At 70.0% G+C, this 27341-nt stretch overlaps 3 protein-coding genes across 3 annotated transcripts; 2 read left to right on the top strand and 1 right to left on the bottom strand.

Moving 5' to 3' along the window:
- Positions 1–1457: 1457 nt before the first annotated feature.
- EMIHUDRAFT_106776 (hypothetical protein) lies at positions 1458–3385 on the top strand (the record flags this gene model as incomplete). The annotated part of the gene is made up of 4 exons (XM_005758908.1): positions 1458–2330; positions 2475–2594; positions 2683–3020; positions 3166–3385. The coding sequence occupies 4 exons, from the start codon at positions 1458–1460 to the stop codon at positions 3383–3385; spliced, it is 1551 nt and encodes a 516-aa protein (XP_005758965.1).
- A 1264-nt stretch (positions 3386–4649) lies between these two features.
- Positions 4650–5699, bottom strand: EMIHUDRAFT_219015 (hypothetical protein; the record flags this gene model as incomplete). The annotated part of the gene is made up of 3 exons (XM_005758907.1): positions 4650–4685; positions 4761–4850; positions 5052–5699. 3 exons carry the CDS (start codon positions 5697–5699, stop codon positions 4650–4652), a joined length of 774 nt encoding a protein of 257 aa, XP_005758964.1.
- Positions 5700–10251: 4552 nt separating this feature from the next.
- Positions 10252–10689, top strand: EMIHUDRAFT_219013 (hypothetical protein; the record flags this gene model as incomplete). The annotated part of the gene is made up of 1 exon (XM_005758906.1): positions 10252–10689. The coding sequence occupies one exon, from the start codon at positions 10252–10254 to the stop codon at positions 10687–10689; it is 438 nt and encodes a 145-aa protein (XP_005758963.1).
- Positions 10690–27341: the final 16652 nt, after the last annotated feature.

Genomic DNA, 27341 nt, shown 5'->3' with positions numbered 1-27341 from the left:
GGCGGCAGCGACGGCGGCGGCGGCGGCGGACTCGACGGCGGCGGCGACGACGGCGGCGGCGGCGACGGCGGTGGAAGAGCTGGCGGCGGCGGGGGCGGCGATGACGGCGGGCGCGGAGGGGGCTTAGGCTGTGGGGCGCCAGGCGGCAGTGCCGGTGGCAGCCACGGCGGAGGCCGCGCCGGCGGCGGCGGCGGACACGGCGGCGGCGGCGACGGCGGCGGGATTGCCGGCGGCGGTGGCGAGGGAGGCGAACTGGGTGGCTGCGACGGCGGCGGCGAAGGAGGAGGCGGCGGCGGCGGCGACGGTGGTGGCGGCAGCGGGGGCGGCGGGCGCGGCGGCGGGCGCGGCTCCGGAGCGACCGGCGGCGGGCGCGGCGGCGAGGGCGGCGGAGGCTGGGGCGGAGGCGGCGACGGCGGCGGGGTTGCCGGCGGCGGTGGCGAGGGCGAGGGCGGCGGCGAGGGCGGTGGCGGCGAGGGCGGCGGGCTCGACGGCGGCGGCGACTGCGGCGGTGGCGGTCGCGGCGGAGGAGAGGGCGGCGGCGGCGGCGGCGGCGGCGACATGGGCGGCGGCGGCTGCGGCGCGTGGCCGGGCGGAAATGGCGGCGGCGCGGGCGGCGATGGCGGCGGCGGCGAGGGAAGAGGCGGCGGCGGCGGCCTGGGCGGCGGCGGCGAAGGCGTGGGCGGAGGAGGCGGTCTCGGCGGTGGCGGAGACGGCGACGGCGGCGGAGGCGGCTGTGGCGCGTGGCCGGGCGGACGCGGTGGGCCTGTCGGGAGCGGTGGTGGAGGAGAGGGACCCGCGAAGAACAGTGACATCAACGACAGTCAGAAGCCAGCGCTGGTTACAGGCGACCGCGCTTTTTTTGTTTTACGCTGTTCATGACGCTGTTCACACACAATTTCACAACCACGGACCCAAGACGCACAAGCTCAGACAGTCGAGAAGGGAGAGACAGCAACGACAGTCAGAAGCCAGCGCTGGGTACGAGGAAGGCGAATGCGATGTTCACATTGGCCTTTCCGAGGGTTTCCTCGCTCGCACCCTACCTGGTTTCCTTTCCGTGTTTCCTGCTCGTTTCCCTACAACACCCTCTAGTTTCCTCGGGAAACCCCGGGGAAACTCCGTGGAATTCGTCATTTTGGGGGGGCTCTGAGCCGTGTCTGAGGCTGTTTTCCTCCAAGACACAGTCGGCGACGAGGCAGAGGCTAGCGGAGACCCGACAAAGGACGAGGGAGACCCTAAGCCGTCCCATGGGCTACGAGGACGACGACCGTACCGACACCCGCTGGAGCTTGCGACGAGGATAGGGCCCTTTGGAGAATTCGCCCTTACGCTGGGATACGGGCGAGTGGTGAGCGACAGGCAGAGACAGATCTTGGATGCTGGCGATGCGACATCGGACGTACTTGCTACTTCACGGTCACGCCGCAGAGGAGGCGGCGAGGAAGAATGCGCTCGGAATGGCAGGCCAGACGATTGAGAGGAGGCTGCGCGGAGAGGAGGAGGCGGAGGCCAGCGAGGAGCGGGAGCGGCGAGAGAGCGGAGGGGGCGAGGAGGAGGGAGGGGCGGGTGGCAGACCAGAGAATGGAGGGCGCTGGCAGAGGCGGAGGTTCAACCGGAGGAGCGCCACAAAGGAGGCGCAGCGAGCGGAGGAAGCGGAGCCAACCAGCGACGACGTGGAAATGGAGAGGCTCGAGGGGGAGGCGGACCTCCCAACGGGAGGCGGCGGTGGCGGCGGCGACGGCGGCGGAGCGGGCGGCAAGGCGGCCAAGGACCGCGAGCGGGTGCGCCCCGACCCTCCCACCCCCCCAGACTCCGACGCCGACTCGTCGGAGGACGACGTGGGCGGCGGTGGTCACCGCGGCCCCCCCCGCCTCGGCGGCGGCGTCGGTCGCGACGATGCTGTCGGCGAGCTGTTCGGCGGCCACAAGCTTGCCTGCGACTACGACAGCGACAACCCCTTCGAGCGGAAGCGCGGACTGCAGCTGCGGACCTCGCACTACGCACCAGCGGCGGCGGGCGACACCGTGCACGCAGAGCTGCACCGCAAGCTCAGGGCCGCGAACCAACGAGAGGTGTGCACCCTCCTTCCCTCCCTCTCGTACATGTACGACCTGCACACGCACCTCGAGGGCGCCCTTCCCGACGGACTCGAGCTCGTCGAGGCGCTCCTGGCCGAAGGCGAGTATGGACCCGGCTTGCAGGCGCGCCGCTCGCACCTGCTCGTGCACGAGCCGCAGCGCCCTGCGGGCATCTCCGGGATCATCTCGCTCGTCGCCAATCGCGACCTCGAGCGGCACACGCAGGCCTTGCGACTCTTCACAGCTCATCCTGTCAGCAGGCTTGCGTGGCGGCGCTGAAGGATGCCATCGCTGCGGCGGTCTCCAAGGTAGAGATGCACGGCTGCAGAGGCGGGTCGGGGCGGCGGGGCTGTGCCTGTTCCGAGAAAGTTCCCTCTTGCCGCTGATCTCCTGCAGGAGGACTACGCGGCCGCGGCGTCGCTCAAGACGGAGCTCGAGGCGGCGAAGCGAGAGGCCGCCGCCGCCGCCGCAGTGAGCCAACAGCAGGCGGCCAAGCGGGAGGCCATCGCGGCAGCGGTGGCGAGGGAGGCGCGCCAAAACCCTCATCCCTCACCCCTCAACGCTCACACATCCCCAACCACCCCGAACCACCCCCTACCCCCAGGACTACGCCGCCGCCGCCGCCCTCAAGAAGGAGCTCGAGGCCATCCCCTCCACCGCCGCCTCCGCCTCCACCGCCGCCTCCGCCTCCGCCTCGGCCTCGGCCTCGGCCTCCGCCTCCGCCTCCGCCTCCGCCTCCGCCTCCGCCTCGGCCCCCGCCTCGGCCTCGGCCCCCGCCTCGGCCTCGGCCTCCGCCGGCGGCGGCACCGCCCCGCCGCCCGGCGCTGCCGAGGCTAGCCCCGCGGCGGCGGCGCTGACCTCAAAGGAGGGCGCGCCCGAGGCGCTGCCGCTCATGCTGAGCCTGACCGAGCCCGCGACCGCCGAGCCCAGCTCGAGGCAGACGTTTCCTCCATGCAGGCGCACCACCCCTCCCCCGCCGTCGCCCTCCGCCCCGCCCTCGCCCCTAACGCCACGCCCCGGTCGCCTCTCGCCATTCTCCTCCACCCTCCCCTCCCCCCTCCCCTCCCCGCCCACCGCGTCTTCACAGAGAGGGCGCCGACGACGAGGGCTCGAGGAGGACTCCGCTGAGGGACACGACGCGGTGGAACCGGCGCGGCTCCGGCACGGCCCCGTCGACGTGCTCGTCCCACTTCCTCACCCCCGCGTCCGGCTCGAGCACAGCATCCTCCGTGAGTGAGGGGGCCCTCCTCGACTGGATGATCTACGCGACTGCGCAAGAGATTGCGGAGGCGCAGACGGGGCCTTGATCCGCGTGATCGCCCCGCGCCGCGTGGCCCGCCGCTTTGTCCCTTGAGCGCGGCGTCGTTGAGTCACTTTCATACGTTTCGTGCGCGTGGGCCACCGTGCGTGCTCTGATGATTGCGTACCCGCCGGATGAGTGCGTACCCGTTCTTGCGTACCGCGTACGCCGTTCCTGCACCCGTATATGCCGTCAAGCCGTATCTCCGCCGCGTCTCGATCCTGGTGCGATTCGTGTGTGGAATGTGTGTGCTGCCGAGAAGCGAGATCGGCAAAATTCCAAAAACATGTTGGTGCGCTAGGTGTGAGACACAATACTTTATGATGAAACTGCCGCACGCGTGCTAGAGTGGGGCCTGCACGCGCCATGGGCATGCCGGCGTGCACGTGGGCGCATCTGGGCGCCGTGGCGCGCGAGCGGCGCGGAGGCCGAGGAGTCGACGCTGCAGCCTGGGGAGCAACGGCAGAGCGGGCGCGCCGCGCTGCGGCCTGAGGAGCGAGGGCATCGGGCAGCCGTGCCAGCCCTCTGTCCACTCCCTCAAGACGCCGCACCGCAAGCGCCGGCTCGGCCGCCAGCAGCGGCAAACGAAGGCAGCGTCTACCTAGCCAAGCCGGCGCCGGCGGGGCAGCTAGAGCCGCCCAGCCAAGCACTCGCCACCGGCCCCCTCTCCCTCCTTCAGGCACCCCGCCGCCGCCGCAGCGTCGGCCAGCGCAGCATCGGCGAGCGCCGCGTCCAGACCAGCAGCGCAGCAGCGTATCCACCACTGCGCCGTGCGCGTGGGCCGTGGCGCGCGAGCGGAGGGCGAGGGGGTCCCACTCTGGCAGTGCACGCGAGTCGCACTTGGCCGACTGCGACGCTGCAGCCCGCGGGAGCAACGGCAGAGCGGGCGCGCCGCGCTGCGGCCTGAGGAGCGAGGGCATCGGGCAGCCGTGCCAGCCCTCTGTCCACTCCCTCAAGACGCCGCACCGCAAGCGCCGGCTCGGCCGCCAGCAGCGGCAAGCGAAGGCAGCGTCTACCTAGCCAAGCCGGCGCCGGCGGGGCAGCTAGAGCCGCCCAGCCAAGCACTCGCCACCGGCCCCCTCTCCCTCCTTCAGGCACCCCGCCGCCGCCGCAGCGTCGGCCAGCGCAGCATCGGCGAGCGCCGCGTCCAGACCAGCAGCGCAGCAGCCCACCAGCGCAGAGATCAGCCGCTCGTCGGGTGGGGTAGGTCCGGCTGCGGCGGCGCTCCGCGGTGGACATCCCGCCGCCATAACCGCCGCAGCGCCCTCCCGTCACTCGACCCGCCGTGCTGTACCGGCTCCGCCGTCCTGAGCAGCCAGATCCGCGCGGTCGCGCAGAGAGCGCTGCGGGCCACCTCGCCCTTGAGCGAGTAGCGGATCGACCGGCGCCTTGCACCCAGCCACGTCAGCGAGGCATTGCAAGTTCCACGATGATGTTGCAGCGCCGCTCGCCTCCTCGCGCGCCAAAGGTCCCTGCAGATCACGGCCGGCAGCGGGTACCGACGCCGCTGCCGCAGGCGTCGCCCATTGTCGCGCCGCCGCCGCTGCTGCATTCGCTGCCGCCGCCGCCGCCGCCGCCGCCTCCGCCTCCGCCTCCGCCTCCGCCTCCGCCTCCGCCGCCGTCTCCGCCGCCTCCGCCTCCGCGAGGACGCGCTTGCTCTCCCGCGCGAGAACAAGCGCGGCGTGCTCCGGGCAGGACCACACGCCGAAGCGCAGGCCCTTCTTGCCGAGGCGCTTCGCGTCGCTCGCGCACGGCTGCCAGTGTGCGGAGTAGGCCGTCGGGCCGCCTTCCGCCGTGCTGGCCCGCATAATGACGCCTTTATAGCCCGACGGGTTGATCGCCGTGCTCACCCTGTTCGCGCCCTCCTTTACCGCGGCCTCCCCAGCGGCCTCGGCACTCATCGCCTCGATCCTCCCCCTCTCCTCGCTACGGTACTTCCACCAAGCCTCTGCTCCAGTCGATGCATCAGCGGCTCGCTTCCTGCCCGACCCCGCCCTCCAGCCACCGCGGGCCCGCACGCCAACCTCGGCCACATGCCTGGCGTACGCGAGCGCGGCGTGCTCCGCCGTCACGAACTTGCCCAGGATCTTCTTCTTTGCCTTGCCGATGCTGCCATCGATGCTGCCATCAGTCGTCGGCCGGGTGTCCAAGACGGCGAAAGGGTGCAACCGCGAAGTGGACTCGATGACGCCCGCGAAGCCGGTGGCGTTCTTGCGTTCCACGAGCGAGAGGCCCTCCTTCTTCGCCAAGGCACGCGCCTGCTCAGCTGTGAGGTGGACGTCGCAGCCGCAGGCGAGGCGCGACAGCGACAGCGAGTGCATTGCTCTCACCTGCCACGAAAAAATTGAAAAAAAATTCGGCTGAAGGTCAACGGCGTCGGCGTGGGCTTCGACGCGGAGGCGCGCGCCGAAATCAAGGTGAAGGCGCAGGAGGACAAGCTCAAGGTGCTCGAGCGGCTTACGCCGCTGCTCGGCCGGCAGGCCGCCGAGCTCTACGGCCGCTTCTCGTGCAAGCCGTCGACCACCTTCAACCACCAAGCGCGCGGCAACGAGCCCTCCATCTCGCGCGTGCCGCTCGAGCACGCGGGGGAGATGCAGGCGCACCTCTTCCGCACCGTCACCGCCACCGCCCCCGACGAGATCCGCGACGTCCAGCACGACGCCAACCCCGCCGGCCCGACGGAACGGCGGTGCGAGGAGGCGATGCACCTCTCGCAGCGGCACGGCGGCGCTGGCTGGACGCACCCTCGGCTCGTCGCGCCGGCCGCCTCAACCGGACGCGTGATGGACGTCCTCTACCTATTGCGGCGGCTCGAGGACGTGTCGCCGCTAGTGCCGCCGCCGAGTGAGTGGGCCACGTCGGGCGTGCCACTGCTTGAGGAGGCGATCGCGTTCATTGCGATGCTCGTGAGCGACTCGGCGGGCTTCAAGCAGGGCCCAGACGACGAGGCCGACGACTGGAAGTACATCCGCGGCAAGATTGTCGCGCCCGACGGCTCGCTCAACTACGAGGGGATCGAGCTGCTCTCGGGGCGCCACTTCCAGCACGTCGCCAGCGGCTGCCAGTTCGAAGAATCTCGTTGGGACCGGGGTTCGACTGGCTCCATGAGGCAAAATGGGTTGAGAATGATGAACAAGTACAATGGCCGGCGCTCTCATGGGTGGGTCCCAGCCCCTGTCTGTAACACACGTGTCACCAAGATATTCAAATATCTACACGGCGAGGTTAGGGCGAACAGCGAGCCCAGTTCGCCCACCGGCCACCGCCAGCTCGGGCAGCAGAGTTGGGCTGACGGCGCCGCTCATCGCCAGAGAGAAGAAATAATGCCATTTTTTTCTTTTTCAGTGTGCCAATCCGCGCCAGTCCGCGCCCTTGTCGTGCCAGTGTTGATAGAATTCTTTTTCAGCACCGCCCCACAACTCGCGGGACTCAGCTCTCGCCGATGCCTGGTGGGCAGGGCTGGCGTGGGATGAACGACTCGAAACGGCAGAGCTGCGTCACCGCGTTCAGCCCACGGCAGCCCAAGATCTCCGTCGTGCGCAACGGGGGGGTGCAGTACTCCTTTGAGTGCTTCTGGGCACCGCCGTCCTCGTCGTCGAGCAAAGCAGGACTGTTCCAAAAGCACAACCAGCTTGGGGTCTGCATGCCGCGCATGCTGCAGGCGCTTTCCGCGCGGGGCGCCGAGCTCGCGCGCAGCGGCGAAGTCGAGGGCGTCGCCTACGCCGAGCGTGACGGCGTCGCGGACGAGGCGCACGTCCACATCGAGGCCAGTGTCCTCTGGCGCTTCAAGGAGCAGCTGCAGCCGCTCGCCGAGATCCCGAAGCTGCCCGAAAAGGCGCCGCTGCTGCCCGCGCCCGCCCGGCCCCTGCGCACCCCGCGAGCACGCGCCCCCTCCGATCAAAGCCCTCCTCCCGCGTCCTCGCCGCAGCTGGGCGGCCGGCAGGCCTCCTCGTACCCGCACCTCGTCAAGCAGCTGCTGGACGCAATGTTGATCGGGGTGGAGATCCCGATGCTGGGCACGTGCTGGGCCAAGGTGGCGGACTGGTTGGAGGACCGCGCCGAGGAGCTGCCCGAGGACCTGACCAACGAGGTCGTCGCGCTCGCGGTGCAGAACCCCCTCTTCGTCGCGGCTTTCTCCGCGGAGCTGGCAGAGAAGCTCAACATCCCGCACGCGCTGGAGGTGGCGAGCGGCGCAGCTGGCGCGGCAGCGGGCGGCTCTGCGCTGGGCACCTCGTCGGCGGGCGGCTCGCCGGCGGGCGGCTGGGACGCGGCGTCGGCGGTCGGTGGGGACGAGCACGGCTGGGAGGACGGCGGCGAGGCGGCAGAGGGCGAGGAGGAGGCGGTCGAGGAGGCGGTCGAGGAGGCGGGCGCCTCGCCGGCGGGCGCCTCGCCGGCGGGCGGGCAGCGGGCGGGCAGCTCGGCGGAGGCGGAGGCGATGGAGGTTGAGGACGGCCCGTTCGCGGCGGGCGCCTCGCCGGCGGGCGCCTCGCCGGCGGGGGCGATGGAGGTGGAGGGCGGCGCGGCGGCGGGCGGCTCGGGCGCGACGGCAGGCGCGCAGCGCGCTGTTCCGGACGAGCGGATGGTGGAGGAGACGGGCGACGCGGAGGCGGGCGAGGAGATGGACGAGGCGGGCGGCCTCCTCGGCGACGATCACCCCTCCCCGCTTGGCCGCGACGGCGGGGAGGCCCCCCCCGCCGCCAAGCGGGCCAAGCCGACCCCCGCGACCGCCCCGCGCGGCAGCCGCCACGGGCCGGGGGCTCCTCCCTCGCCGACTCCCACCCGCCGGCGTCCGACGGTCCCACGGTCGGCGCCCCCGGCTCACCGGCAATGGCCTGCGGCGACGGCCGCCGGCGGAGCCATGCGCCCGTCAGCAGACCCGCTCCCGAGCGACCAGGCGCGCGCCCTCGCTGCATGCCACCGGGGCAGCCCTCACCGCGAGGACGGCGTCGACACGTCCGAGGTCTTCGCTGAGTGGAAGGAGCGTGCACGCTGCTTGAAGAGAAAGTACGATGCCGTGGTCCAGCAGCTTCGCGACCACAGCAGCACCGTCCGCGAGCTGCTCGAGAGGCTGCGCGCACGGGCGCGCACGAACGCGACCGACAGCCTCACGGCGCTCGGGCGCTTTGCCGATCGTGGCCTCACCGGCCACACCCTGGGATACTTGTGCGCGGAGGTCGCGGGCGCGGAGATCCGCGACTGAGAATCGCCTCGGGGCTCGCCTCGGGGCGATCTAGGTGGAGATTGGCCTTTGCGCGCGACAGTTGTGCGCCTACTAGATGATGCATGCACACATGGTACGTTGATCGTTCGGTTATGTTGTATTGGCGTTTGCGCGAGTAGAGATGCGAAGCGATGGTGAATGTTGGTATGTTGTGGTGTTTATATGCGCGACTAGTTCAGCGCCTTGTGCATGAGTGATCGAAAAAAACTTGGAGCTCGGACTACGGCAGACTTTTTTCTTTTCGCCCTCTGTGCCAAATGCTCCGCGAGCTTCAGTCGGCCGCCGACGCGGCGGAGGAGGCGGAGCGGGATGTGGTGGCGGCGATCAGCGAGGCGCGGCAGCTGCTGGCTGAGCTCGATGCTCAGCCGGAGCCGGATTTGTCTACGGCGCAGGGCGCCGTCAAGGCCCTCGCAGGTTACCCGAATGCTCTTGCCCAGCTTGCAACCGCCGTCGGTGCGGCTGTGCTGGAAGACGAGGCGACGCCCGGAGCGAGCACGCTCGTCGGCATGCAGATCGCAGCCCACCGTGCGGCAGCGGCTGCGGCTGAGGCCGGGCGCGCGGCCGGCGAGGCGTCGGTCTCGGCGGCGGCGGCGGCGGGAGACCGCGCGAGCGCGGAGCGCGCGGGCCTCGCGGCGTCGGTCTCCGCGGCGGCGGCGGCGGGAGACCACGCGGGCGCGAAGCGCGCGGCCGGAGAGGCGTCGGTCTCGGCGGCGGCGGCGGCGGGAGACCGCGCGGGCGCGGAGGGATCGGCCGGCGAGGCGTCGGTCTCGGCGGCGGCGGCGGCGGGAGACCGCGCGGGCGCGAAGCGCGCGGCCGGCGAGGCGTCGGTCTCGGCGGCGGCGGCGGCGGGAGACCGCGTGGGCGCGGAGGGAGCGGCCGGTGAGGCGTCGGTCTCGGCGGCGGCGGCGGCGGGAGACCGCGCGGGCGCAGAGGGATCGGCCGGCGAGGCGTCGGTCTCGGCGGTGGCGGCGGCGGGAAATCGCGCGGGCGCGGAGGGAGCGGCCACCGCGGCGTCGGGCTCCGCGGAGGCGGCGGCGGGCTCCGCGGCGGCGGCGGCGGGTGGGCGGGAGCGCGCGGAGCACGCGGCCGGCGACGCGCGCGCCTCGGCCGAGGCGGCGCAAGCCCATTCTCGCGCGGCGGAGAAGTCTGCGGCGGCGGCGGCGGCGGACCGGACGGCCTTCAGCAAGCTGCTGGAGGACCTGCATCAGGCGCAGGCGCGGGCGGAGGCGGCGGCGGAGGCGGCAGCCGAGGCAGCGGCTAGGGCGGAGGCAGCGAAGGCAGCGGCTCTTTCAGATGTCGCCGACAGGGCGGCGAGGCAGGCTGCAGCGGAGGCGGCGGGGAAGGCAGCCCGGGCGGCGGCGGCGGCGGCGGAGCGGGCGGCGGCGGTGCGGGCGGCGGCAGAGGCGGCTCTGTCTGCCAGCCTCTATCGGCTCGAGGCGCGGGTCGACCGCTCGGACCGGCAGCGACGAGCGCAGGTCATGAGCGCGCCACTGCACTTCCAGGCGACCACCTCCCACAAAACGACCGTCGGGGGGGGGTGGACGCAGGTGTGGCGCAATGTTTGCCAGCGGCACTCGGGGACCAGAGGGGAGAATGGGCTGCCGGTGTGTTGCCCCTGCAGGAAGGAAGGGGACCGGGGGCGTCCGCATGCGATGTCCGTGAGCGTTGCCGGGGCGCACGTGGTCTTTCGGGATGGGGAGGGCACGTTGCACGCCGGGATCATCCCCGTGTGCAACAGCTGCAACCGCTCGGAGCTGGACATCGTCTGGCCGTGCGCAGCCGTCACGATAATGACCGTACGCCTGCTAGGGGACAGGAGGGCGTCAACGTACACTGGAGAGCTGTACCCGAGAGATAGGACGCGGCGCTACGAGAGAATCACGCAGATCCTCACGACCCCCACTTCTGTCTCGCTGACGGGCCCGCTCGCGGGCGCCCCCGATCCCACGCCCCACACGAGCGAGTGGAAGCGCGACCCCGATCGGTATATGTGGTTTATGGGGTCCTTGCTCCAGGGCAGTGTCCACAGGGGCGGGATTAGCGACAATAGCCACGTGTCCAGGGTGGTGTTGTTCGAGGGGAGTAAGTAGAGAGAGCAGAGTCGTGGTCGCACTCCCGCGCTGCCTCGTGTCTCTCATCGAACTCACGTGTCTCTCTGTTGTAATATCGTGTCCACTACCACTTCGGGCGGTTCGCGCGTGCGCGGTGACCGGTGTGTCTCTCTCGTCTCTCGAGGTCTCTCTCTCGTCTCTCGACGCAAAAGACCATGGATCCTGTTTTTTCTCGTGCCGGCAATGAGGCATGGCTTTCGACTGCTGGACACCGGACACGTGATCCGCGACTCGAGATCCGCGAGAGCCGCGGTGGGTGCAAACAAGCGTGAATGAACGCAGAAGACAGAAGTCAGAACACGCGCCATTGATCGCTGTTTCTTTCTTCCCCAGCACCCATACAGCAGTTGTCTTCAGCTGATTAATTTCTTCTCTGACGCTCTTGTGTGTCGCGCGGTGTGTCGTGTGCTGCACAGTGTCAGTGACGGGGGTGGAGAGAAGTTTACCTTGTACGCCTTCCCTACCTTTACGGCTCTACCTAACAGCTAACTCGCAGTCACGGCTCACGCATGTGCAGAACATACCGTGCGCTGATGCCCCGCGCGCCGCCCACCTACACTTGACTAGTCAGAACCCCACGGCCTGCGAGGCACGGGGAAAGAATTTGCATTGGGCCACACTTATTTTCGGACAACCGTCCTAGCAAATTCAAATCCTCACACCAGCGAAGGGGAAAGAAGGAGTCTTCCCCGCTCCATTATGGCCCGGTGCGAGCTCTCAGGCCGTGACGCACTGTTCATTCCAGCCTGAAGCCGCCCGAGGAGAACTCGAACCCGATCGCATCCGCTGCCGCCTCCAGCGCGCCCACCTCCGCCTCGCTTAGTCGCCATCCCATCGCGCCCATGTTCGCCGCCGCCATCTCCGCGTTCCTCGCGCCCGGGATCGGGATTGCTCCCTTCGAGACCACGTAGTTGATGGACACCTGAGGCACCGACTTTCCGCGCGCCGCCGCGGAAGCCGTCGGCTCCGCCGACGACGTACTTCTTCATCGTGAGCGACTTTGGAAACTTGGGCAGGTTGTCGGCGTCGTACCGGCCGCTCAGCAGCCCGTTCGCTAACGGGTTCAGTGCGACGAGGTCACCTCACGAGGAGTGTGATCACAGGTGCCTCACGCCTCGCTCGACCCCTCGCGCATCCTCTCCATCGGCGTGAGCCTCGCGCTCGTCGACGCCGCCGGCGCCCCCAACCCGCACCTGCACGCGGGGCCCTTCCGCCTCCTCCTCCACAGCGTGGCCGCGATCACCGAAGCGGCGGCGGGCGCCGAAGCGGCGGCGGGCGCCGAAGAGGAAGCGGCGGCGGGCGCGGACGCAGCGGCGGCCGCGGCGGCGAAGGCGAAGGCAGCCACGGCGGCGGAAGAGGCGGCACCGGCGGAAGAGGAGGCACCGGCCGCCGCAGCGGGCCCGCCCGCCAAGGTCGTGCTCGCCGCTTTCGACGGCAGCGCGCCGGCGCGGGCGTGGCGCGTGACCGATCCGGTGATCTTGCGCTGTGTTCTTGCGTAGCGTCTCTTCACACTCTGTCGGCGTGAACAGGCGCGTGACCGACGACCCGGTGATGGGGGGCGCGTCGCACTCGGCGTTGCGCCTCACCGGCCAAGGCATGATCTCGGCTACTCTCGGCTACTCTCGGCTACTCTCGGCTTCTCTCGGCTACTCTCGGCGTTGCGCCTCACCGGCCAAGGCATCACTACCTCAGCTTGCCTCGTTGGCCTTCCCTCAGGCAGCGCGTCGTTCGAGGGGACATGCGCCATCGTCCGCTTCCTCCACGCGCCTGGCTGCAAGGTGTCGACGGGGGAAGGCTACGGCCGCGCGCCCGAGACGTTCCCCGACGCGTCGGCTTTCCTGTCTGGCGGGGCTGCGCACCTCACCGTCCGCCCGGGCAGCGGTGGAGTACTGAGGGCGCATCGACCTGTGAGTAGGCGGGCTGCACCTCACCATCCGCTCGGCCACGCCAGCCTACCGCGGCTTCAAGGCCCGCGTCAGCTCGGGGCCAACCTCGGCTAGCGCGTCAAACACGCGCAACCGCAACACCACACAGCCCTCCCCCGCCTCTGACCCCCCTCTGATCCCCCCTCTGACCCCCCCCCCCCTCTGCCCCCCCCTCTGACCCCCCCACCCCTTCCCTCTGCTGCAGGCCAGCTTCACCGCGCGAGGCATGGTGAGGCAGCCGGGGCAGTTCCACGGCGTTCCGAGCTTCAAGGCGAGAGCACCCGAGAGCACCCGAGAGCACCCGAGAGCACCCGAGAGCACCCGAGAGAGCACCCGAGAGTAGCGTGCCGGGCCTTGTAGCCGTGCTTGGTTCCCCGCCCCCCGGTCCCGGTCCTCGTGCGGGTTGACGCCACGTCTCCTGTCGCCAGTCGCTTGGGCGTGGGTAGGGGCTTGGAAGCACGGTTGCCTCCTCCTGCCATAGGCGGACTTTGCCGTCCCCGCGCCCTCCGACGACGGCCCCGGGTGGGTGACGGTGCGCGTGCCCTTCTCCTCCTTCTCGGCGGGCACCTCCGAGTACACCGGCCGGTGCGGGAGCCCTAGAACGAGATTCCCGAGATTACCCGAGATCAGCCGATAGAGCACCGGCCGGTTTCGGGAGCCATAGAAGCGCGGAATGCATGTCTCTGTGTTCCAACAACCAGCACTCGAGAGGGCACGAGTTCCGCTGTCTTCGTTGTAGCCGCAGCCCTCCCATTCACGGGATCCGAGGCACCCTGGTGTATTCACACTGTAGGTGCGACACCAAGGACCCGACCGGGCTGCAGCACCACTGCTGCGGCACCGCGCACCCAGAGCAGTGCCCCACGGCGGCCCACCTCTCCGCCATCACCGGCCTCGCCCTGTGGGCCGAGGGGGTGGAGGGCGACTTCTCCCTCGAGGTGCGCGTTATTGCGGCCGGGCTGTAGTGGGCACGAGGGGGGCGGGACGTGTTCTGAGTACTGCGTACGGCATGCCTGTTTGGTAGCGCCACTGTAAGGTAAGGTAAGGTAAGGTAAGGTAAACTTCTCCACACACACGACGCTAACGGCAAACCCGCACGAGAAACTATTTTTTCATAAAAACTGGCGCCGACCCGCTAGGAGGGTCGGCATGGGGTGCATTTGAGCTGGGGGCGATTTTTGAGCTAAAACCCTCCCTTGTGCCACCGTTTCGTTGGCACGCGCGCCGGGGCGCCGTGTGCTCGCCCTTGATCGTATCAAGACGCCCCAGGGCAGTGGGGTCGTCTCCAAGGGACGGTGGAGGCACCAGCGGCCTCACACCTGCACGTTTTGACCTCGACGTAGCTCCGCAATCTCGATTGAATCTCGATGCGCTCTCCACAAATACTCGCTGGAGCCTCCAAACCAGAGCAGTCCGTCACGACACACGCGTGCCCACCCTCTCGGAGATATCCAGAACGCCCCGGATCTCGTCTCATTTCGTAGCCACTTGTTTGTGCATTCACACATTACACGCGTGAATCGCCTCTCGGCGCCGGCGGACGCTTCGCTTCGCCGAGGGCTCGCAGCTTCGTGAGAGCCCTCCCAGGCCGCCGGCTGGTCTCGAGCGCGGCCGGCGCACGCCGGCCTCCGCCGCACCCCGCCGGGTGGCGGAAACTAGCGGGGGCGGCCACGGGAGAAAGGTGAAAGCGTTGCCTCTCCCTTGGGTTGTCCGTTTTCTTTCTTTCTTTTTTGAGAGAGTGCGTTGTTCTTGTGTAGGTATCCGCTTTCTCTCTTTTTTGCCGTCCTCCCATCCGCATCCCTCCCGGCGGTGTTTTTCTTTCTTTCTTTTCACGTCATCCAGCTCCCCCAGGACCCAGCCTCCACAGTATCTGTAGCTTTAGGGTCTAGCGCTTGTGAAGCCCTCCCACCCTATCCGGATCTTGGCCTCTCCCGACTCGGTCGCACTCCTATATCAGCCACGCCCCCCTCGCCCCCCTCTCACTCCTGCGACCACACCTCGATCTTCTTGGGCAGCAGCTGGTCCGACAGGTCCTCTCCGTGGCCTAGGCAGCCGCTCTCGCCCTTGCCCCAGGTGAAGATAGCGCCGTCGCCGGTGCGGGCGATGCTGTGGTGGCCTCCAGCCGACACAGCGATGATGCGCTGCCCAGCAAAGGCCTCGAGCTTCCTCGGCAGCAGCTGGTTCTGCCCCAGCTGGCCATCGCCTCCCCAGCCCCAGCTCCAGACAGCGCCGTCAGCGGTGCGGGCGAGGTTGTGGTCGCCTCCAGCCGACACAGCGAGGACGCGCTGCCCAGCAAAGGCTTCGATCTTCTTGGGCAGTAGCTGGTTCTGCTGGTCGCCGTGGCCCAGCTCGCCATCGCCTCCCCAGCCCCAGCTCCAGACGGCGCCGCTGCTGGTGATGGCGAGGCTGTGCAGACCTCCCGCTGACACAGCGACGACGCGCTGGCCAGCCAGAGCCTCGATCTTCTTCGGCAGCAGCTGGCGCTGCTGGTCGCCGTGGCCCAGCTGGCCATCATATCCAACGCCCCAGCTGCAGACAGCGCCATCGGCGGTGATGGCGATGCTGTGGTACCACCCTGCTGACACGGCGACGACGCGCTGGCCAGCAAAGGCCTCGACCTTCTTGGGCAGCAGCTGGTTCTGCTCGTCGCCGTGGCCCAGCTGGCCAAAGAATCCACGGCCCCAGCTCCAGAGGGCGTCGTCGGCGGTGAGGGCCATGCTGTGAGACATTCCAGCCGACACAGCGACGACGCGCTGGCCAGCAAAGGCCTCGATATTCTTGGGCTGCCACTGGTCCTCCTCGTCGCCGTGTCCCAGCTTGCCGTCCTCGCCGCTGCCCCAGGACCAAAGGGCGCCGTTCGCGGAGAGAGCGAGGCTGAAGTATCGTGACGCCGCCACACCAATCGCGCGCTCGCCTCCGCCCAACGGGGAAGGGAGACGGGTCGGCGTCTTCAGCTGCAGCACGCCCTCACCATGGCCGAGAAGGCCTGCAATTTCCTCCTCCTCGTCCTCCCCGTCCTCCTCGCCCTCCTCGCCCTCCTCGCCCTCCGCTGCCGCGCCGCACGACGAGAGCCGCCCCTCGCCGTCGATGAAGAGGCTGTGCCGTGCGCCCGCCGCCAGCCTCGCCGGCGGGTTGGCCTCGCGCAGCAGCGCCGAGTAGCACAGCCACCGCACGGCGCAGCTCTCCCCCTCTGGCTGCGCCGGCGGCTCGTAGCCGGCCTCTTGCAGGCGCAAGCGGATGCCCTCCAGCGCAAGCGAGGCGTGGAAGAGCAGCGAGACGGCCGCGGCGCGAGCGATGTCGGCGGGGTCGCAGCGAGAGACGACGCGCACGAGGAGGTCCGTGGGGAGGTCGAGGAGGCGGGCGGGCGGCGGCGTGCTTGGCGAGGGAGCGGCTGCGGAGGCGAGGCGGCGCGAGCGGCGCCGCGGGGCAGACATCGCGAGAAAAGAATCTTACAACAAAACTCCCTGGCACGACACTGGGCACGGGACTGGCGCGCACTGGCACGAACACAGGTACACCACGGGAGCCGCCTAAGCGACTCCTGCGAGGGGAGAAAAGAATTTTACAACGACTCCCTCGCACAACACTGGGCACGGGAGCTCACAGCGCTTGAACGGCGCTTCACTTGAATGGCGTTCGCTTCGGCCGGCCTGCCGCCGCCGGCGCTCAACGCTGCCGCTGCCGAGGGCGCGGCGCGCGGCCGCGACGGCGCGCAAGAGGCCGATGATGGCCAGAGACTCGGCGTGAAGCGCCGCCTCGACGGCGAGCTCGCGAGCGCGCGCGTCAACGACGACGACGCCAAAGAAGGCGACACCATTATGGTGGACGCCGCACAGATGGCCGCTGCGGCGGCCGCCGGCACCGACCGCGGCACGAAGCGCCTGCTGCACGTCGCGCTCGCGGCGCGCGACGGCTCGCACATCCCGGACATCCAGAACACGACGGCGCTCGTCACCGAGATTCGACAGCTTCTGAGGAAGACGCCAGGCTGCGAGGCGCAGCCGGCGAGCGCGATCAGCGTGCCCGTCATCGGCACGTCGCGCGCCATCTGCGTCGCCTTCAGCGGCGAGAGCGAGGCACGTGCCTTCCTCGAGCAGTACGCCGGCGGTGGCGTCCTACAGCTCCCAGCGCCAGACAACATCACCATCACCTTCGCCGCTCTCGACGCCACCGTGTGGGGCAAGCAGGCGGAGGCGCGCGAGACCCAGGCGACCATCGACTCCGACGGCCTCCTCGCCATACGCACGCGCGGCGCCATCAACACCGCGGCCCAGATCGAGCACTTCGCCCCCCTCTTGGAGAAGCACTTCGGCAACGTGGTCTCCATCCAGGAGGGATACCACTCCTTCCTCGGCACGAAGTCGGACGAGAAGGACGGCTCGATCCTCTTCAAGGTGAAGAACGAGAACCTCGTCTGCAACCTCCCTGTCCTGCCCAACGTCTACGCGAGCGGCGATGTCGGCGGACCCCTCCGCCTCGACGTCGGGAGTGTGAAGGTGCTCGGGAACAAGCTTTGCCCATCGTGCCGCGCCTTTGCGACGACGAGCGCCGACATCATCCACGACGCGCAGTGCGGCGCGCAGGCGCTCAAGGAGAGGCGCGCCGCAGCGGCGAACGTCGCCAAGAAGAAGACCTTCGAGAGCCTCATCGTCGACAACAAGGTCGAGGTCGCGCGCGCGGCGGGCAAGGCCAAGGCGATGGCGGTGCGCGACGGGATCGGCTTCTGCCCGGCCTTCAACCAGACCGCCATCCCGTGCAAGACCGCCGCTCGCTGCCGCTACGCGCCGTGCGTCAACTTCGAGGCGCTCCTCCACTCCGCCTTCAAGGACACTATCTACGAGCGCATGCCGAGCGCGGTCAGGCTGGGCACAAGCCGCGGGCGGCGCGGGCGCGGCGGCCGCGGCGGCGGCGGCGGCGGCGGCGAGGTCAAGAGCAACAAGAAGAACTGGGCGAGCGTCGCCCGCGGAGCCGCCCGCTCCTCCTCCGACGGCGGCCCACTCCTCGAGTCCAACGAGCCCTCCCTCTACGAGGGGAGCGACGAGGATTTCTAGGAACGGCCGCCGAGCCCTTCCCGCAGCGCAACCCTAGCAGCGCAGCGGGCAGGGCGGCTCGCGCAGCGCGCGCGCGATCGAGCGAGGGAGCGAGCGAGCGAGCGAGCGAGCGAGCGAGCACACACACACACACACACACACACACACACACACACACACACACACACACACACACACACACACACACACACACACACACACACACATGTTGTACACATGCACAGACACACAGCCCCTTCCCCTTCCTCAAGGGCGAGGACACGCGCAGGGGTCGCACTTCTAGCGAGGCCCACAGAGTGGGAGACTCCTATCACCGCCACTGCCACCCACGTGTCAGTCTGCCTGTGGTAGAAGAGACTGCCGGTGAGACGTCGGAGGAAGGTCGCTAGTCGAGAGAGATCGCCAGTGGATAGGGAGTCCACCGTGCTGCGAGCCTGTCGCTGTCCCTTGTCAGGAGCAGGAGAACTAGGAGAGCGCAACCAGTAGGAGGCCCGCGCTTGCCCCCGTGCCGCCGGGTGCAACCTGTCCTATACGAGAGATGGGATTCCTGTCGTGAGGGTGAACCCCCTGCCCAGCCCCCCTCCGTGTCGCGATGCGCTCCCCGCTCCCGTTCCCCTGTGTCCCTGATCGTCCTACAAGATCCTGCTTGTGCAGGTGGGGACCCTGTCCTTCTCCCACCCCTCGTTTGGCGTGTCCGTTGTATTTATTTATTTATTTACACTGGGCACGGGACTGGCGCGAGAAAAGAATTTTATTTCAATGCAAGAGAATTTCAGCGTTCTATCGACGGGGCACGGACGACGAGGCATACGGGGTCGCCCTCCGGCTCTCCGCCCCTCGAAGTGAGTCCACGGCACGCACTGCGAAGGCGCCGCGTGGCGCTGAGGCGAGCGTGGCACCGCCGGCCGACGCCTAGGCGTCGCCTCGGGCAGGCGGCGTGCTGGGTCTGGATGAAGATTCGCTCGGTCCGACCTCGGTCGCGTGGCCGCAGGAAGGAATCGCGCAAGCAGCGCGGGCAAGCGGACCCGAAGGCGGCGCTGGGGCACGCGGCCTCGCGGCTCGCCGCCTGCGAGAGGGCGCTGCGGCGCGAGCGGCGGGAGGGCGCGGAGCGGGATGCGGCGCTCGAGGTTGCGAAGGCACGCATACGGCCGCTCTCCGACTTGTTGGCTCCGCCCCTTACCGGCCTTAGTGAGCCCACGGCACGCAGTGCGAAGGCGCCGTGTGGCGCTGAGGTGTGAGCGTGGCACCGCTGAGGAGAGTCCAGCTGCCGAGATCGACGCCACTGGGGCCAGCCCCCCCTCTTTCTTTTGTGTGGGTGGGAGAAGGAGACGGGTGGCCAATACTTGCCTGCCCTCTCCTCCCGCCGCTATACGACCCCGCGCCCGCTCCACCACGCCGCACACCCCATCTCACATACCCGAGCCTTGAGCGCCACAGGACGTCACGTAGCCAGGACACGGGGCGGTAATGCTCAGGGCTCTCCACAGAGCAGAGAGGGAGGGAGGGGAGCGATCTCTCAGTGACTCTCGACACACACCTCGCAGTGACTCTCAACACAATGTGGCGCAGCGCGCTCGCCAGCCCGCGGGCCACGCAGTGCGGGCGCTCCTCCTGCTGGGGCACGGCGCTCGGCAGGGGGACGTGGATAGGGCCGCAACCCTCCACGACACTCTGTGGATCCGAGACACCGCGCTCCGCAGAGTGAGCGCATGCAGCTCGCGTGTGGCTGGCAGCGCCCTCACGCGCTCTCTCGCGCGAGCAGCGCCTGCGCCGCCTCCGCGCGCAGTGCCTTGGCCGGCTCAAACCGCACAGCGTATGAGGGGCGCACGAAGGTCGCCTCGCCCAGGCAGCAGGCGTTGAGGCCCTCGTCCGACAGCGGCCGCGGCGAGCTCGCGTTCGCATCGAAAATTAGGTCGCCGACGATTGCGACGGTGTGCGTGCTGTCGCCGCTGGAGTCGTAGATCTGCAGCAGCGTGGGCAGCGGCGAGCGGTCGAGCAGAGGCTTGAACTTCTTCAGGCGCTCCGTCTTGGCCCAGCCGCCGGCGCGCTGCAGCCACTGGACTGCGTGCACTGCCGTGTGGCCGGGCGCGGAGACGATTGCATCAGCATGCAGCAGCAAGAGGGCCGCGTGCCGGTCGAAGCCGGCGTGGCGCAGCGCTCTCGCCAGCCCGCGGGCCACGCAGTGCGGGCGCTCGTCCTGCTGGGGCACGGCGCTCGGCAGGATGACGTGGATAGGGCCGCGACCCTCCACGACACTCTGTGGATCCGAGACGCCGCGCTCCGCAGAATGAGCGCCTGCAGCTCGCGTGGTCGCGCGGGTGGTTGCGCCCTGCGGCACGACGAGCGGCTCGCCGCCGGCGGCGTGCAGCGACTCGAGCCAGCCGCCGTAGGCGCCAAAGTTCGCCTCGACCCACTCGGGCTCGAGCCGCTCCCAGCCGGGCCGGTTGCGCACGCTGCCGCGGTAGACGACGCCGCCCCGCGCCGCCTCGGCGCGGATGCGGTAGATCGGCAGCTGTGGCGGCGTCCTGCGCGCCTTGCGGACCCTGCGCGGCGCCGGCGTCTCTGTCGCCGCCGCCTCGGCTGCCGGCCCTGCCACCGCCGCCGCGGATGCCTGCGGCGGCTCCTCTGCGGCCGCCGCTGCCGCCTCGGCCGCCGCCGCCTCGGCCGTCGCCGCCTCGGCCGCCGCAGCCGGCTCGGCCGCTGGCCCAGCCGCCGCCGCCTCTGGTGGCGTGGCGGCGGCGGCGGCGGCGGCGGTGGCGGCGGCGGCGGCGGCGGTGGCGGCGGGCGCCGACGGCTGCTGGTGTCGACGAGAGCGCTCGAGCGCCGCGCGGTTGCGGGTGCCGGGCGCCGTCGGCGCAATCGGTGCGCCTGCCTCGCTCGACGGCGCGCCGCCGCCGCTCGGCAGCGACGCGAGCGGCGTCACGTTCCTGAGGGCGAGGCTCGACGGCGTGGCGACGGTGGGGACGGTGGCTGCCTTTGCCGGCGTTGACCGCGCGCCGCCGGGTGTTGACGCGCGCTTCAGCCCGGCGAGGCTGGCGGCCGACGCCTGGGCCACGCCGCGCGGCGACGAGAGCGCCGTTGGCGAGAGACGCGAGCGTCGGCCTCGGGCTCCTCGAATACCGGGGACAGACGCTGCGACCGGTCCAGCTGTGGCGAGTAGTTCTCGGATGACTCGTCGCCGGAGCCGTCGCTGCTGTCGCCGTCCCGAGCGCGCCGCGCGCCGCCGCCAAGGGCCATCCCGGCAGCGCGAGAGCGAGAGAGAGAGAGAGTGGGCCGGATCAAGCGGTTCAAATGCCCGCCGATAGTGCACCAGGATGGCGGATCGGATGCCGCTTCTTTTTGCTTTAGGGCTGGGGAACTTCTCGCGAGAGGAGATGGAGGCGGCGGAGGAGGAGATGCGGCGGGGCGAGTGTTCTGATGCCTATGTGCTGACGTGCAAATCTGCTGCCGTGCGACATAAGCTCCAGCTCCATCAACCTCGCCACTTGCCTCGTTCCAAATGCCGTTCATCTAGACACACCGGCTTGACACTTTTGGTCGATCCTCGACCGCGAGTTTGCCAAAGTGTAACAGGTCCCCGCCCGTGCCCACGCGCCGACACGCCGTGTGCGATCTTATTGCAGGGTTCTTTGTGGGTGTGGTCGGCGACTGAGAGTAGCCGGGGTCGTCCTCCCGATGGGGGACTAGCACCAGCCGTCTTCCACATGGTCCCTCGGGTCCCTGCAGCTGCTCCTAATCTCTTCGTACATCCTCCTGCTGATCTCCGCAAAGTCCTGCTTCCTCCCTCGTCTCGCCCTGCGCGTCTGCTGAGACCCTAGCTCCCAGCCCCTCACCAGAAAACTGCCGAGCAGATGCGATCCCCGGTGGGCAGGACGATGAAGTGCGGCACAAAGGAGAACAGCGGCGCAAGGAGGTCAGCACACGCCCTCTGGGGGGAGGCGGGGGCCCCGAGCATGCTCGTTTCGGAAACGGCATGGTGACGGTGCCGGCAGCCGCAACGCCTGGCGCGGGGCCTCGGGGGCGGCCCCCTGCCCCTGCGGTCGTTCCAGCCGCGGTTCAACGCGTCGGCCGTCCACCCCATTCGTGGGGGGGTCTAGCTCTCGTCTCCCCTCGGAGGGGGGGGGGGGGGGGGCAGGGCCCGGATTAGCCGACGGCTCCGCCTCTCCCCCCCCGCTCCGCATCAGGCCGTAGACTGGCAGTAGTCGAGTCGCCTCCCCCCTCATCACCCGGTCCCTCTCCATTGGTCCCATACTGGTACCGATCGGATGTACACACACATATGAGGGGCGCCCTCTGCCCAACCTTCGTGCTCGAAGACCTGGCTCAGGGCGACCTGACCGCGCTGCGCGCCATCCTCTCCGGGTGGGGGACGCGCGGCGCGTCGCTCGCGGCCCAGCTCGACGCGCGACTACTCCCGGTCGACGCGCGACTACAGACCAGGACGCAAGACACGCTGCTCACCTGGGCCGCTCGTCATGGGCAAGCCGAGGCGGTGCGGCTGCTGCTCGAGGGCGGCGCGAGCGTTGGGGCGGCTGACGGCGAAGGCGCCTCCGCTCTCTTCCTTGCGTGCCAGAAGGGCCACCTCGAGTGCGCCCGGCTGCTCCTCGAGGCCAGCGCGGCGGTCAGCCAAGCCAAGCAGAACGGCGCCACGCCGCTGTACGTCGCGTGCCAGAACGGCCACCTCGAGTGCGCCCGGCTGCTCCTCGGCGCCAGCGCGGCGGTCAACCAGGCCAAGCAGAACGGTGCCACGCCGCTGTTCATCGCGTGCCAGAATGGCCAGCTCGAGTGCGCCCGGCTGCTCCTCGAGGCCAGCGCGGCGGTCAACCAAGCTGAGGAGGGTGGCGCCACGCCGCTGTACATCGCGTGCCAGAACGGCCACCTCGAGTGCGCCCAGCTGCTGCGCGACGCCGGCGCTTCGGTCGACCAAGCTGAGGATGACGGCACCACGCCGCTGAGCGCTGCGAGCTTGACTGGCAAGATCGACTGCGTCCGGCTGATGATCGCCGCCGGCGCCGCGGTGAACCAAGCAGATTCTGAAGGCCGTGCGCCGCTGTACGTCGCGTGCCAGGAGGGCCACTTCGGCGTCGCCCGGCTGCTCCAGCAGGCTGGCGCGGCGGTCAACCGAGCAATGAACGGCGGCTTCACGCCGCTACACATCGCGTGCCAGAAGGGCCACCTCGAGTGCGCCCAGCTGCTGCGCGACGCCGGCGCTTCGGTCGACCAGGCCATGGATGACGGCACCACGCCGCTGTTCATGGCATGCCAGAACGGCCACGTCGAGTGGGCCCAGCTGCTTCTCGAGGTGGGCGTGGCGGTCAACCAAGCTGACGCTGACGGCGTCACGCCGCTGTTCGCCGCGTGCCACCAGGGCCACCTCGAGGTCGCCAAGCTCCTCTCCTCCTACGGCGCCTCCCGCGCCGCTACGCCCTTCGGCACGCCCGAGGAGGCCGCAAACAGCCAAGGCCACACCGACCTCGCCGCCTGGCTGGTCGCCAGCCGCGGCTGGACGCCGCTCGCGCACCTTGAGACCCTCACCGCCGCCCGCGCTCTCTCCCTGCTGCGCAGCGGCGCAAGCTTGCACGAGGGCGAGCCGACGCCGCTGCAGCGCGCCGCGAGTGGCGAGGGCGAGGCGGCGGCGCTGGTCCGGCGGGCGGCGGCGCCGTGGTCGCCGGCAAGCCACTCGCTCTTCCCCGCGGCGGCGCGCGAGCACGCGGTGATGGTCATGCGCATCGGCTACCAGATCGCGCTCTCTCCGCCCGACGACGCCGAGGCGCGCCCCGACTGGAGCGCGCTGTCCGACGTGTGGCGCGAGCACGTGCTGCCGCACGCGGTGGCGCGCTGAGGCCGAGTGAGGACGCGAGTGCCACGCGGCGGCGCTGATCCGGCGGGTGGCGGAGGCAGAGGCGGCGGAGGCGGAGGGGCAGGCAGCGTCGGAGCGTGTATCGCGATCGACGACGCCACGCCACGCGGGCGCGATCGACGCCTTGGACGAGGAGCGATCGGCGCTCGGCGCTTCACCTCGCAGCGCTTGAGGTTGCCGAGGCGCCGCGGCCGCTGCTCAGACGGCGGCAACGGCAGTGGGCGAGGTTGAACCACTCATGTGCGTCGTGTGCATGGCCGAGCCGATCACGCACGTCATGGTCCCGTGCTAACGGCGTGTGATCAGGCTGGAGGGGGGCTGCTTTGGGTGGTCAGTGCCTGATACGAGGCTGACAACAGGGGTGTCACCTGTGTTACCTGCCGGCTATCAGGCAGGAGCGTCTGTTGTTGGCCTCCCTGTTCTCGCCTTCTACCGTCCTGACAACAGCGGGGTTACTTGGGTTATCGGCCCGCTACGAGCTACGGTACGACTCGCCGGGCACTCGCGCTCTCAAGGGCGAGGGGACCCCGGCAGCGCCTCTGCGCGACCGCGCGGATCTGGCTGGTGCTCAGGTAAGACGAGGTAACAGGTATTTCGAGACGCAGACACTCAGACGCAGACGCAGCACACGTCGGACTGCGCGCTCCAGTCTTCCGGGCGCGCCTCGGCGCCACGATCAGGCGGAAAAGAGCGGCGCGATCGGGTACGTGTTACACACAGCCGCCCTGAACTGCCCTGCATCCCCATCCTTGTGGGGTGCGACTTGCAGGCACATACATGGAGCACAACGCAGCAGCACCGCCCGACAGCGGCGAGCCCGCGCCCGCCGCCGCCGCCGGCAGCGTCGAGCCCGCGGCCGTTGACGCCGGTCGGCTCGCGCCCGCCGACGCCGTCAGCAGCCGAGGGACCGGCCACGAGCGCCAGCTGAGGCCCCTAGACAGACGGCAGCGAGGGAGCCTCGCATACCCCCGCAGCGTGCAGGCCTGCAACCGGCTAGTCGGCAGAGGCGAGCGTCGCGGACTAAGAGGCGGCGATCGGCCGCAAAGAGGGACTGAAGAGGAGCAGGCGGACCCAAGCAGGACAGGGCGAGGCCACACAGCGGCCACGAGCGCCAGCGGAGGCCCTTTTTCACCAACGGCAGCGAGGGAACCTCGCATACCCCCGCAGCGTGCAGGCCTGCAACCGGCTTGTCGGCAGAGGCGAGCGTCGCGGACTAAGAGGCGGCGATCGGCCGCAAAGAGGGACTGAAGAGGAGCAGGCGGACCCAAGCAGGACAGGGCGAGGCCACACAGCGGCCACGAGCGCCAGCTGAGGCCCTTTTTCACCAACGGCAGCGAGGGAGCCTCGCATACCCCCGCAGCGTGCAGGCCTGCAACCGGCTTGTCGGCAGAGGCGAGCGTCGCGGACGAAGAGGCGGCGATCAGCCGCAAAGAGGGACTGAAGAGGAGCAGGCGGACCCAAACAGGACAGGGCGAGGCCACACAGCGGCCACGAGCGCCAGCGGAGGCCCCTACACAGACGGCAGCGAGGGAGCCTCGCATTTACCCCCGCAGCGTGCAGGCCTGCAACCGGCTAGTCGGCAGAGGCGAGCGTCGCGGACGAAGAGGCGGCGATCGGCCGCAAAGAGGGACTGAAGAGGAGCAGGCGGACCCAAACAGGACAGGGCGAGGCCACACAGCAGGTGCGCGCCAACGACGCCTGTGGTGGCTCACTGTCTTCTCGTGTCCAATCGTCCCAGTCTCTCCGTTCTCCATGTCTCCTCCTTGCCTCGCCTCTTCTGCGCCTAAACGAGCCGCCTTGGGAGGGGTGGGCCGCACCAAAAAATTCTTTACCGCGCGCAGCTCGCCCGGCGATTGGGCGTGTGCGGGAGCGATGAGCGCGACGGACCCATCGACCACGGTCGACCTGCGGCTGATGCAGCAGCAGTCGGGAGCGCAAGGCTACGGCTTTGTGCCACAGCGGCTGTCGCCGCCTGGCTGGCCGAACCCAGGCGGCGAGGCGGGGAGGAGGGTTGCGCAGGCTGAGAGTCGGGCGCCGAGGGGCGCCGTGCGGCACGAGATGCTCGTTCCCACGGGCCGCGCCGGCCGCATCATCGGCCCGGGCGGCGCCATCTACCGCGAGATGGTGGGCATGACCGGCAGCGCCATCGTGCTCTGCGACTACGAGCAGCCGCCGCCCGGCTACTGGTCTCACGACCAGAAGCTGGTTGTGCTGGTCGGACGCGAGGAGCAGGTGGTCCGCGCACGAGACCTCATCAACGAAAAGGTCCACGGGGCCGCGCCAGGCGGCGGCGGCGGGGCCGGCGCGGTCTTCTCGCACGGCGAAACGGCCTCTCCCGAGGTCCGGGCGCAGGAGGTGCAGGGGATCGAGGCGCGCGCCGCCAGGCTGCTGCAGATGCGGCCCGGCTCGACGCGCGAGGACGTGTCGATCGAGGAGGCTCGGCTGGCCGCCATCATCGGCAAGGGAGGCATGGAGTACAAGCGCCTGGTCGCCACCTCGGGGTGCGAGATCATCATCGACAGCAAGGGCTGGCTGCCGTCGACGCCCGTCGGCCGGCGAGCGCTCGACGCAGCCCTGCCCCCCACGACTGCGCGCCGCGGCGTCCCCGCCTCTGAGCCCCGTCGGCTGCGGCGCAGGCGCGTCATCGTCATGATTGGCTTGCCGGAGCAGCTCGACCTCGCCAAGCGCGCAATCAGCTCGCTGGTTGAGGCGGCGGCGCGCCTGTCCGCGCACGAGCAGACTCGCGGCGTGGGCGGCGGCGCCAGCAGGTTCGGGCCGGGCGAGGGCAACTGGGAGTGCCCAAAGTGCCTCAACGACAACTGGCCGCTGCGCCAGTTTTGCAACCGTTGCAAGGCGCCGCGGCCGCAGGGTGAGGCGCAAGCCGGGGGGCAAGGCGCGGCCGCTGGCTGCTGCCGGGGTCGGGAGGAGCCCGGCCGGATCGTGGTGCATCCCACGAATAGGCGGCGCGAGCGGCCTCCACCCCCCGCAAGAGTACAGCGGCTGCGGTGGGCCGCAGTATGGCGGCGCGTCGCACGCTGCTGCCGAGGCGCCCCCGGGGACGAACATCGCGGCGATGGTGGCGGCCATGGCGCCCCAGGCCGTCGGCGCCGCCGGTGGCGGCTACAGCTGCGGCGGGGGCGGCGGCGGCGGCGGCTGCTACGGCGGCGGCTACGGCCTCAGCGGCGTCGGCGGCGTCGGCGTCGGCGTCGGCGGCTATGGCGGCGGCCTCTCCGGCGAGCGGCTCTCCCGCGACCATGGCTACCGACGCGTGGGCGACGTCAGCGCGCCGTGCGACGTCGAGACGGTCAACCAGCTCCTGGCGGACCGGCAGGCCGCCAAGCTGAGCCGCGACTTCAACGCGGCGGACCAGCTGCGCGAGCAGCTGCGGGGGTTGGGCATCAACGTGCACGACAAGGAGAGGACGTGGAGCGTCGGCGGCAGCTTCATGGTCGGCGACTGGAGCCGCTACAGCGCCGTCTCCAAAGCCGGCGGCAGCGTCGACGGCAGCAGCCCTCGCCCCTCTGGCGGCACCAGCGCCATCGCCGCGAGCGGGCCGCTGCCGCCGGGCTGGACGTCGCACGACGACCCCTCTGGGCGGGCCTACTACCACAACGCCGCGACCGGCGAGTCAACCTACTCGCATCCGGGAGAGGCGGCGGCCGCGCCGCGTGCGCCGGCGCCGGCCGCGCCCGCCGCGCCGCTCGCGGGCTTCGACATTGTGGCCGCGGCGAGGGCAGCCAAGGAGAGGCTCGCGCAGCGGGCGGCGGAGGCCGCCGCCGCGTCCGCCTCGCCTGC

The sequence above is a fragment of the Emiliania huxleyi genome (genome assembly GCF_000372725.1).
Source record: "Emiliania huxleyi CCMP1516 unplaced genomic scaffold EMIHUscaffold_83, whole genome shotgun sequence".
NCBI lineage: Eukaryota > Haptophyta > Isochrysidales > Noelaerhabdaceae > Emiliania > Emiliania huxleyi.
The sequence above is the reverse complement of the archived record's forward strand: the minus strand, read 5'-3'. Positions and strand labels throughout refer to the sequence as shown.